The 12,305-nt window shown below is 48.7% G+C and overlaps 1 protein-coding gene across 1 annotated transcript in view; it reads left to right on the top strand.

The window, feature by feature from the left end:
- ADAMTS8 (ADAM metallopeptidase with thrombospondin type 1 motif 8) overlaps positions 1–9,107 on the top strand; it is a 59,153-nt gene extending 50,046 nt beyond the window's left edge. Inside the window, exons 11-13 of the mRNA XM_038754342.1 lie at positions 1,065–1,237; positions 1,378–1,553; positions 6,085–9,107. Of these exons, the coding sequence (XP_038610270.1) occupies positions 1,065–1,237; positions 1,378–1,553; positions 6,085–6,655 (920 nt within the window). The 3' untranslated portion in view covers positions 6,656–9,107. The remainder of the gene's footprint in view (positions 1–1,064; positions 1,238–1,377; positions 1,554–6,084) is intronic.
- The last annotated feature ends 3,198 nt before the right edge of the window (positions 9,108–12,305 follow it).

The raw sequence follows: 12,305 nt of genomic DNA, 5'->3' as shown, positions 1-12,305 counted from the left end.
GCTTAGCTTAGCGGAAAAAGCACAGGCCTGGAAGTTTGGAGAGCTGGCTTCTCATCTTGGTTCTGCCACGTCCCCACTGTATATCAATCAATCAATCAATCGTATTTATTGAGCACTTACTGTGTGCAGAGCACTGTACTAAGCGCTTGGGAAGTACAAGTTGGCAACACATAGAGACAGTCCCTACCCAACAGTGGGCTCACAGTCTAGAAGGGGGAGACAGAGAACAAAACCAAACATATTAACAAAATAAAATAGAATAGATATGTACAAGTAAAATAAATAAATAAACAGAGTAATAAATATGTACAAACATATATACATATATACAGGTGCTGTGGGGAAGGGAAGGAGGTATATCCTTGGACAAATCACTTAACTTCTCCATGCCTCAGTACAGTGGGGATTCAATACCTGTTCTTCCTCCCCCTTGGACTAAGAGACTCATATGGGACCAGGACTGTCTGATTAGATTATATTGTATCTACCTCAGCACTTGGCACAGCGTTTGTCACGTAGTAAATACTTAACTTTTACTATTATTAGTAATAGTAGGAGTGGAAAGAGCAGGGGTCTGAGAGTGAGGAAACCTATGTTTTCATCAAATGGCCTGTTAAGTGAGCTTGGTCAAATCACTTATCATCTCTGTGCCTCAGCTTCTTCATCTGGAAAATGGGTATAAAACATGTCCTCTTCTTCCCTCCCTCCCATGTGGGATGGGTTACTGTGCCTATTCTGATTATCTTCAATCTATCTAGATTGAAGTGACCTAGAAGAAAGAGGACGATCCTGGGGGTCAGAAGGATGTGGGTTCTAATCCCGGCTCTGCCACTTATCTCCTCTGTGACCTTGGGCCAGTCACTTTACTTCCCTGTGCCTCAGTTACCTCATCTGGAGAATGGAGATTAAGACTGTGAGCCCCGTGTGGGACAGGGCTTGTGCCCAACCCGATTTGTTTGTATCCCCCCCAGCACAGGGACTGGCACAATGTAGTCCCTTAAGAAATGCCACCGTTATCGTTATTGTTATAGCTAGCGCTGAAAAAATGCCATCATTCATTGCAGGGAAGAGCTTCCGGGAGCAGCAGTGTGAGAAATACAACGCTTACAACTACACGGACAAGGACGGGAACCTGATTCAGTGGGTGCCCAAGTTCACAGGGGTGTCCCCCCGGGATCGATGCAAGCTCTTCTGTCGGGCCCGAGGGCGTAGCGAGTTCAAAGTGTTTGAAGCCAAAGTAAGAGCTGCACAGAGGGTCCAGACTCTCCCCACTCCCCGCCCCCGCACCACCACCCCTATTCCTGGAGCACCCCGCTCTCTTCCACCCTCACTTTTTCAAGCTGCCTCCTCACCTCTGGGCACTTCTCACTCCTGCAGGTGATCGACGGGACCCTGTGTGGGCCAGAGACCCTGTCCATCTGTGTCCACGGCCAGTGCATCAAAGCCGGCTGCGACCACGTGCTGGGGTCGGCCCGGAAGCTGGATAAGTGTGGCGTTTGCGGGGGCAGCGGCTCCTCATGCAGGAAGGTCTCTGGGTCACTCAACCGCTCCAAGTGAGTCAGTCCATCCATCGGTCAAACGATCAGCGGTATTAACTTAAGCACTGTGCTAAGCGCTTGGGAAAGTATGTCGGGAGCCAAGCGCACGTCCCTGCCCACGTGAGGGGCTTTCAAACAATGATTCAATCAATCGATAGTATTGATTGAGTGCGTACTGTGCAATTAAGCACTCATAGTATTGATTGAGCGCTTACTGTGATCAGAGCACTGTTCTAGGTGTTTAGGAGCATGCAATAAAACAGAGTTGGTAGACATGTTCCCTGCTCACCCACAAAGAGCTTATAGCCTAGAGAGGAAGACAGATGTTAATAAAAATAAATAATTTATAATCTACTGGGAGGAACAGACAGACAAAATGATTTACACCTTCTAGACTGTGGGGCTGATGTTGGGCAGGGATTGTTTCTATTTGATGCTGAATTGTACTTTCCAAGCGCTTAGTACAGCACTCTGCACACGGTAAGCACTCAATAAATACGATTGAATGAATTTACAGCTAGCGGGAGCAGAAGGAAGCAGAAGGGTCAAATTTGGTAGTAGAGTGAACATGCCATGATGAAATTGCAGAATTTAATCGGATCCCAGAAAATCAATGAATGCGCAGTGGAGAAATATATATCTACCCGTAAAGTCATAATAACAATGGGCCGAACACTGTACTAAGCATGGTGCAGAAACAATACAATCAGAGGAGACACAGTCCCTGTCCCACATGGGGCTCACATAAGGGAGAACGGGGATTTTATTCCCAATTTAAAGATGAGAAAACTGAGATACAGAGAAGTTAAGTGGCTTGTCCCAGGTCACACAGCATACAAGGAAGAGCCAGGACTGGAACCCAGGTCTTCTGATTCTCAGGCTCCGAGCTGTTTCCACTAGGCTGCAATGCTTCCGATACTGCGGAAAATTATTCTAAATACATATGTGCTAAGGATGGCTGTTGGGTTGATAGAACGATGTTGGGAATTAATCGAGAAAGGTTTCTGAAGGAGGCAGAATTTCGAAAGGTCTTTGAAGATGAGGAGAGCTGAGGGCTGATTTGTGGAGAGAGGAAATTCCAGGCTGCATGGAGAATGTCAGCAAGGGGTGGGAGGTGGAGCTGCAGGTAGAAAGTGAGTGTGGAAAGAGTAAATAATAATTAATAATAAGAATTATGGTACCTGTTAAATGCTTACTGTGTGCCAAGCAATGTTCTAAGTGCTGGGGTAGATGCAAGTTAATCAGGTTGGACACAGTCCCTGTCCCACATGGGGCTCACACTCTTAATCCCCATTTTACAGATGAGATGACTAAGGCCCATAGAAGTTAAGTGATTTGCCCAAGGTCACACAGCAGATGTCTGGCAGAGGTGAGATTAGAACCCAGGTCCTTCTGAGTCTCAGGCCCATGCTCTGTCCATTAAACCACACTGCTTCAGAGAGTGTCAGCTGGGGAATAGTGGGTCAAGGGAACTTATATGGAACACAAAGATAGATGGCGGATGGCTTTGAAGCCAGTGGTGTTTGAGGTGGAGGGAGATGGGCAGTCATTAGAGGCTTTTGAAGAATGGAGAGACATGTATTGAGCAGTGTTTCAGGACGATGATCCTAGCAGCTGTGTAGACTACGGACTGAAGGTAACAGAGGCTGGAGGTAAGGAGACCAGTGAGGAGGCTGATTCAGTGGTCAGACTGTGAAATATGTCCTCGAATTGAGAGTGATTATTTTTATTTAGTTTTTAATAATATTCATTGAGTGCTTTCTATGTGCCAGGCACTGTACCCCAGGCACTGGGGTAGATACCAGGGTGGACACAGACCCCGTCCCACATGGGGCTCACAGTCTTAATCCCCATTTTACACAGGAGGTAACCAAGGCACAGAGAACTGAAATGACTTGCCCTAAGTCACACAGCAGACACGTGGAGGAGCCGGGATTAGAACCCAGGTCCTTCTGAGTCCCAGGCCTGTGGTCTATCCACTAGGCCACGCTGCTTGTCTCTTGAGTCTCTCCAGAGTGGCCAGGCCTCAGGCAGGAGAGAAGAGGCAGGTTTGACCAGATAGAGGGAGGGGGTTGAGGAAGGGGAGAGAAGATACAAGGAGGAAGGCTTTCCCAGGGTTGAGCTGGGCACTGTGAGAAGAGGAAGGGAGCTCAGGAACCTGAGGTCTCTCTAACCTCCTTCTGAGGTGTCTCTAGCCTCCTTCTCTGGAGCCCTCCCTCTGCCCATCTGCCAAGCTAGCTCTCTTCCTCCCTTCAAGGCCCTATTGAGAGCTCACCTCCTCCAGGAGGCCTTCCCAGACTGAGCCCCTTCCCTCCTCTCCCCCTCATCCCCCTCTCCATCCCCCCCATCTTACCTCCTTCCCTTCCCCACAGCAGCTGTATATATGTATATATGTTATTACTCTATGTATTTATTTATTTTACTTGTACATATCTATTCTATTTATTTTATTTTGTTAGTATGTTTGGTTTTGTTCTCTGTCTCCCCCTTTTAGACTGTGAGCCCACTGTTGGGCAGGGACTGTCTCTATATGTTGCCAATTTGTACTTCCTAAGCGCTTAGTACAGTGCTCTGCACACAGTAAGCGCTCAATAAATACGATGATGATGATGATGATGATGATGATGATGGAGCCCTTTACTCCATCTCTCAGCCAGTCTCAGAGGAAGGGACAGGGAGTTTGAGGTGGGACAACTGAGGCTGAGAAGGGGTGAAACCCTCCCAAGAGCCCCCAGTGACTTAGAGCTACAGCTCCCAGCCCTGTGGTTGAGAACTGATGTTCTCAGACATCATTCATTCATTCAATCATACTTACTGAGCGCTTACTGTGTGCAGAACACTGTACTAAGCACTTGGAAAGTACAATTTGTCAACAAATAGAGACAGTCCCTACCCAAAAATGGGCTCACAGTCTAGAAGGGGGAGACAGACAACAAAACAAAACAAAAAAAACAAGTGGAGAGGCATCAATACTGTGAGCCCACTGTTGGGTAGGGACTGTCTCTATATGTTGCCAACTTGTACTTCCCAAGCGCTTAGTACAGTGCTCTGCACACAGTAAGCGCTCAATAAATACGATTGATGATGATGATCAATAGGATCAATATAAATAAATAGAATTATAGATATATACACATCATTAATACACATCATCCTCCGGGGGCCAACACTGCCCAGCAATGGGCTGTGAGGCATTGGCCCTCACTGCACAGTTAGAGTATTTCTTCAGTCAATCAATCAATCAATCAATCAGTCATATTTATTGAGCACTTACTGTGTGCAGAGCACTGTACCAAGTCCTTGGGAGAGTACAATATAACAGAATTTGTAGAGACGTTCTTATCCCAGCTCTGCCACTGGCCTGCTGTGTGTCTTTGGGCAAATCATTTAACTCCTCTATGCCTCAGTGTTCTCATTTGCAGAATGGGAATTCAATACCTGTTCTCCCTCTCCTTTAAAAAAAAAAAAGACCACTCAATTGATCTATCAATAAATGGTATTTATTTAGCACTGTACTAAGCACTTGAGAGAGTACAATACAACAGAGTTAACAAACACGTTCCCTGCCTATAATGAGTTTACAGTCTAGAGGCATTTATCAACTGCTTACTATGTGCCAAGTATTGTTCTAAGGGCTGAGGTAAATAATAATAATAATAATAATAGTATTTGTTAAGCACTTACTGAGTGCCAGGCAGCGTGGCTCAGTGGAAAGAGCACGGGCTTTGGAGTCAGAGGTCATGGGTTCAAATCCTGGCCCCGCCATATGTCTGCTGTGTGACCTTGGGCAAGTCACTTCGCTTCTCTGACCCTCAGTTCCCTAATCTGTAAAATGGGGATTAAGACTGTGAGTCCCACGTGGGACAACCTGATCACCTTGTACCCCCCCCCCAGGACTTAGAACAGTGTTTTGCACATAGTAAGCGCTTATCAAATACCATCATTATTATTATTATTATCCCTCTTCTCTCCTAAAAGCAATCATCTCCTCCCTTCTTCTCTCCGTCACTGCTACCTCACTCCCGACTCTTCCACCTCTATCCCCTTGGTTCACCCTGTTGGCTCGTTTTTTAGCTCCCTCCCTCTCCAAATCTGACTGGTTACAGCCCTCCACATTTTCAAAGCCCTCCTGAAAGCCCAGGGGCCTCCTTGAAATGATCTTATCTCACAGACTTGAGACCAAACAGACCAAATGGCATCCATCCAGGCTCCATGGAGATTCACCTAGAGGGGAGGAATGAGATTTCTTTCCATCCCAACAGTTAGTCCCCTGGCTCAGGAAGATGAGTTTTTCTGTTTCAGTTTTAACTCCATGAGCTTCTGTGGCCAAAGTCGCTCCTGAGACGGAATTCATTTACAATCTTACTTACACAGGAGGGAGAGGGGTCTGGTGAGAAGGCCGTGGCCACAGCAAAGTCAGAAAATATGAGGTCCTTGGCCACCCCCGAGGTCTTGGCCCCTAGAGTCTCCACTCCAGCTCTGAAAACATCAGGCGGGGGGTAGCTGGAGTCTCAGTCCCAGACCTGTGCCCTCTTCTGCTTCCCAGGTACGGCTACAATGACATCGTCACCATCCCCGCCGGGGCCACCAACATTGACGTGAAACAGCGGAGTCACCGTGGGGTCAGGAACGATGGCAACTACCTGGCTGTGAAGACCGCCGACGGGCGCTACCTGCTCAACGGGGACCTGGCCATCTCGGCCATGGAGCAGGACATCCTGGTCAAAGGCGCCATCCTCAAATACAGCGGCTCCATCGCCGCCCTGGAGCGGCTCCAGAGCTTCCGCCCGCTGCCCGAGCCCCTGACGGTTCAGCTGCTGACCGTGTCCGGGGAGGCCTTTCCACCCAGAGTCAAGTACACCTTCTTCGTGCCGAAGGATGTGGCCTTCGGCAAGCAGAAGGCCAAAGACAAGAAGCCGACCAATGTCATCCAGGCCCTGAACACCGTGGAGTGGGTCCTGGGAGACTGGAGTGAATGTTCCCAGACCTGTGGGGCCGGCTGGCAGCGGCGAACAGTAGAGTGTAGGGGCCCTGCAGGCCTGGCTTTGGCCACCTGTGACAAAGCCCTAAAGCCAGAGGACACCAAGCCCTGTGGCCACGTCCCCTGTGCCCTGTGACAGTTGAGGCCACGGTCCTTTTGCTCACGGACTCACGGTGACAGGGTAGGGTCGAGGACATCACCTACAATGCCCACCCTGGACAGGAAATGGCACCAAAGAGGCCCAGAGCCCCCCGCGGTACCCCGTACCCTGCAAGGACACTGAGCTGGAGAAGGAGGCGAGAGGACAGGGGTGGGAGGAAGGGCAGACAGCAAAGACAACTCTTAAGATGACCCGACCTTGATGGTTCAAGAAAAGGATATGGGCTTAAAGGGCCAAAGTTCACTTGTTAACCCGAGCAGAAAACAAGGCAACAACCCTTTGGCCAAGGATGCACAGACTAGCAAAGCAGAGGGAGGAAGAATGAATTTCTCTTAGCCGTTTTCTTTCCCCCAATAGAAAATCTACCTCAGAGGGAAGGAAGGAGCAGTGGAAGGGAAACACTGCTGCTGCTGACGTCCTCATGACTGAAGTCCATTTGTCAGAAAGCCTCTGGAGTAAGAGCGGAGAGTTGTGCTCAAAGCCAGGGTGGTGCCTGCGGTTTTCGGTGTCCAGAGTGTAGTCTTCTCGGCTGTCCTCCCTCTCCTCCCCTCATCCACTTTTTTTAGACCCTTTACCCAGCAGAATGGCCATGTAGATAGTGCCAAGGAAGAGAGGGGATGCACGGGCATGGTGATTCACAATTCCTTCCCTCTGCCAACCATGGCTCCCAGTCCTGGGCGGCCCTTGGGCAAGGAGGAAGGCATGGCACGGCGGGAGGGAGAATTGGGTCAGTGGCAGTCAGGGCTCAAATTCCCTGCTGCCCCAAGCCCAACCCCAGCAGGCAGGACTCTCTCCTTGGTCAGCAAGAGAGGCCCCGTAACCTCCTGGAGTTCTTGAACTCCCCTCTGAGGGGGAGCGGCAAGAATTGATTGCTAGATTGGAGCCTCTTGGACTGGACCTGAGGTTCTCAGACTTCTTTCACATCTAATCATCCCACCCTCACCCTCCTCCATCCCATGCCTCCCAACCACTCTGTAAACTGAAAAGAACCCAATGGTCAGTGATATCTCCAGGATGCTTGGAACGGCTGTGCAAGTTCCAACTCTTCCAGGCATAGCTGGGTTCCCCAGTAGGCTTTCTAAGAAGGGGTACAGAAGCAGAGGGATACTGGGGAATGAGCGGATCGTAAAGATAGACTAGTTATTTGGCAGGGGGAGTGAGTTGGGAGGTGTTTATGGAAGAGGAGTAATTTGGGCCAGAGCCTTCTCTGAGCTCTCCACCCGCTCTGTGCTCTCCCCAGAACCCCTGGAAACTGACCACTCTTGGCTCCACACCAGTTTAATATGCGTTTTCACTTTAGCTTTCACCTGCCCATTCAGTGTCACGGTTCAAAAAGGGTTTGGATACAGTCGTGGACAAGTGGTCCAGACGTGCTCCAGAAGGAAAGTTCTGCACGTTCGATGGTCCATTCCTGACATCCTGGAGGAAAGCCATCACACCACTGCACCAAGAATCCTGCCGCCTCTAACGGCAAAAGACTCCTGGACTGGGCTGGAAGGACTCAGGCCTGCCCCAGCAGTGACATTTCTTTTCATTCTTTTATTATGTTGCTAAGATTCTACGTAGATTTATTTATATCTAGAAATGGATATCTCATCCTCCGTTGTTCTTCCTCTCTCTCCAGCTCTTTCTCACTATCTCTCTATGCTCGTCTCCCATCCTCCTGCAGTCTCACATGGAATCACCATTCGAGTCAATGATGGGAGAGAGGCTGAGTTGTGGTAACAGTCCACAGGAAATCCATAGTATTTATTAAGCGCCTGCAGAATACACTGAGTCCACTAGACTGTAAGCTCCTTGAGGGCAGGAATTGTATCTACCAATTCTTTTGTATTGTACCCTTCCAAGGGCTTAGTATATTGCTCTATATACCATTGATTGATTGATTGTGAGTGATTATTGAGTTTTAAGCCTATCACTAAGTGCTTGGCAGAGTACAGCAGAGGCAAGACACCAAATCCCTGTCCCAAAGAAGCTTCCAACTTATTGGGGGAGACAGACAGACCGTAATTATTTGCAGGGTGGAAACCAGAGGAAGAACAAGGATAAGGCCGTGTCGCCCTGTAGTTACATCAGAGAATTTCATCTTCCCGATCAACGAAACCCAACTCCCCCTAATAATGTTGGTTATTCTCCATGTTCCATGTTCCCTTGATCAGCCCTCATCCACCCCGCTCCCCATTGCCCTGATTCTTTACATCTCCCTCCTCTCTGCCTAACACAGAATAATAAGGAACAGAGCAGAAAAGCAGGACTCAAAAAAATGACAACCTTACTGGAAAGTAATTTTCCGATTTTCACTTGAGAAATGCCCGAAAACAGACTGTCCAGATGCTGGAGATCCATGTAAATTCTATGCAAACGACATGAAAATAAATTTATGAGCATTCTAACTACTTCGACCACCTGTTGTGGGGTATGTTGCCGGTTTGTACTTCCCAAGCGCTTAGTGCAGTGCTCTGCACACGGTAAGCACTCAAGAAATACGATTGAATGAATAAATGACCACCTTGGAAACGTTCTAACGGCATCTCTGGCATAGCATCCACCCCTGTAGCTGGCTTTTACTTTCCCTCTGTGTCTTGTCTCTTTTCCTGTAGGCGGTCTGTGACTTGTGGGTGGGGCCTGTCACCTCTCAGATTCTTCTGTCTTCCAAGAGCTCTGGGCACATGGGAAGGGGATGTATGGGAGTACATGGGTGAGGAGTCTCTTCAGCCTGGTAATGCCAAACCTTCCCAGGAAGACAATGGCAAAGGTCAACGTCAGGAGTTTAGAACCGCCGAGAAGGCGGGATTAAGGTGACTCCTGGTGAAGCGCTCAGTACACTGCTAAGCGCTTAGTACAGTGCTCTGCACACAGTAAGTGTTCAATAAATACGATTGAATGAATAGTGAGATGCCAATTGGCCAATGGGACCTGTGGACCTAAAAAATCACCAAAATTGACGGCCTAGAAGGCTTTTCTCCCCCTTATCACCATTTTAGGACTGTGCGGAGCAGAGCCCAGGAGTTGCGTTGTGTCCACTCTCTCTGGGTGTGGCCCCCACCAAGGCTTAATTCAACTTCAACACGGAAGCAAACACTGTCCTGGCCCACCCCATGGCGGACCTCCTTAGAACAAGAGACAAGCCAATGGCCTCCCGGCACAGTCATGCTGAGAGGATCCTTCAGTTCCCCCATCCAGAAGCGAGGGTAGGACCGGGAGAGGCCCCAGAACCCTCCCCTGGCAATTCACCTCATTGATCCTCAGTGAACGGGAGCCAGCTCCCTGTGATTGTGCGTGTGCCTGCTCCTGATCTGGGTGCCTTTGTGCTCGAAGGGAAATCTCTTTAGTGCCTTTCCCTTTGCCCTGCAGCGATCAGCAAACATTTGTACAAAATAAGTGGGGACAGAAAAAACAAGAAACTCGCTGAAGGCATGAGGTCATTTGCTCTCTAATGAAAACCACGTCCTGCGCTGGCTTTAGACAGAGGGGAACCCTACTCTGGGGCCCCAGAGAGCATGGAAATGATCTTCAGGCCATTAAAATACCAATTTCAAACGAGTATTTAGGCATGCTAATATTTAGGAAGCAGTATAGCCTAATGGACAGACCAAGGACCAGGGTTCTAATACCAGCTCTACCAAGGGCTTGCTGCGTGACCCTGGGCAAGTCGCTTAACTTCTCCATGCTTCAGTTCTCCTGTTCTTCCGCCTACTTACTCTGTAAGGTCCATGTGGGACAGGGACTCTATCTAAGACTGTAAGCCCATTGTGGGCAGGGAACTTTGTTTATTGTTATAGTGTACTCTCCCAAGCACTTACCGTGTGCTCTGCACACGGTAAGTGCTCAATAAATATGATTGAATGAATGAATGGATGAACCTAATTCACTTGTATCTCCCCCAGTGCTTAGAATAATGTTTGACACGTAGTAAGTGCTTAAGATGCCATTAAAAAAATATCACTTCATGGATTTGGGAATTCTGATGGGGGGGGGAGGAGGCCAAAGTTAGGGTTCCCCCACTCCTTCATTGCCTTAGGGCTCCCCAGATTCCCAGGATCCCCCTCTCATCCAAGATGCATCCAGTGCCTAGTGCCCCCAGGAAGGAGCAAAACAGTCCCTTGGAGACTGCTGCCATCTTGGTGGGTGGAATGGTGAGTCACAGAGGATACGGTGAAGCCTAATGATGAGAAGTAGCATGGCTGAGTGGATAAAGCATGGTCCTGGGAGTCAGAAGGACCTGGGTTCTAATCCCGGCTCTGCTACAGGTCTGCTGTGTGACCTTCGGCAAGTCGCTTCACTTCTCTGCGCCTCAGGTACCTCATCTGTAAAATGGGGATTAAGAATGTGAGCCCCATGTTCACGGACTGTGTCCAACCTCGTATATACTCCAGCGTTTAGTACAAGTGCCTGGCGCGTAGTAAGTATTTAACAAATACCATAAAAAAGAGAGTTAATCTGGCCTGGGAAAAACTGGAGAATTGTGAATGCGTTAGAAAGTTTCTCTTCAAGAGGCATGTCTGAATGCTCCAAGCACTTAACACAGCACCTGAATACTCACTTTGAGAGAACATTTTTCTGGAAAAGTGTCTCGGGGTGGAGGGCAAGGAGAGGAATGAGAGGAAAACCAAAAGCAAGCCTGTTCCCGAAGTGGAAAACAAGGGCAGGGCCAGGGGATGAAGGGGGAAAGTAAGCAGGTTCAAACAGAATCAGCAAACCAGAAGTCACAGTCCATGTTTCCACATCGCTACCTCCAGGGTTCCATCACTTCCATGTTCCTTCGGGGCAGGGAATACCAGGAGGCAATGGCTTTGTGGGGCTTCATGCTCCTCCTGAGCCTAGCACCTGATATCAAGTCTACCAGATTGCCTACTCTTTTTAAATCAATCAATCCATCATATTTATTCAGAGCTTAAATTAGGTGACCTCCTTCTGGTCCCACTTTCGACATGGTGGGGTGGCCACGGTGGGATGATAATAATAATTATAATAAATAACAATTATGGTATTTGTTAAGCACTTACTCTGTGCTGAGCACTGTTCTAAGCACTGGGGTAGATACAAGGTAATCAGGTTGTCCCACGTGGGGCTCACAGTCTTCATCCCCATTTTACAGATGAGGGAACTGAGGCACAGAGAAGTTAAGTGGCTTGTCCAAGGTCACACAGCCGACAAGTGGTGGATCCAGGATTAGAACCCATATCCTCTGACTCCCAAGTCCAGGCTCTCTCTATTGAGCCACCAGAGCCCCATCAAACCCGGACTGGGGGATATAGCAGGGATATCAGCATTCCGATGTTAATGTTGCTGGAAATGATTGGGAAACTGACTCCTTAGGGATGTCAGCACAAGGCTGTCTCTCTTTCTCTCCTTCAGCCCTTCTCTCCCTCATGTCCACGATTCCCCCAAAATAACTCAGGAGGGTCATCAGCCTCCAAAGACCACTGGTGTCCAGCTGGGGCAATTCTACTTCATACATAGTTATCCATCAGGGATTCTGCCCCTGGAATTCAGCTGGCAATTGGACTGATGATGTGCAAACTCGAAAGGAATTCAGCCTGGCTCTCCCCTCAGTGTGTGGGCTCGGCGGGGCTAAAGGGATAAATGCTTGTTTGTGTCTGGAAATCCAACAGCTGCAACGAGG

This window comes from Tachyglossus aculeatus, chromosome 11 (assembly GCF_015852505.1).
Source record: "Tachyglossus aculeatus isolate mTacAcu1 chromosome 11, mTacAcu1.pri, whole genome shotgun sequence".
In the NCBI taxonomy this organism is placed as follows: Eukaryota; Metazoa; Chordata; class Mammalia; order Monotremata; family Tachyglossidae; genus Tachyglossus; species Tachyglossus aculeatus.
The sequence above is the reverse complement of the archived record's forward strand: the minus strand, read 5'-3'. Positions and strand labels throughout refer to the sequence as shown.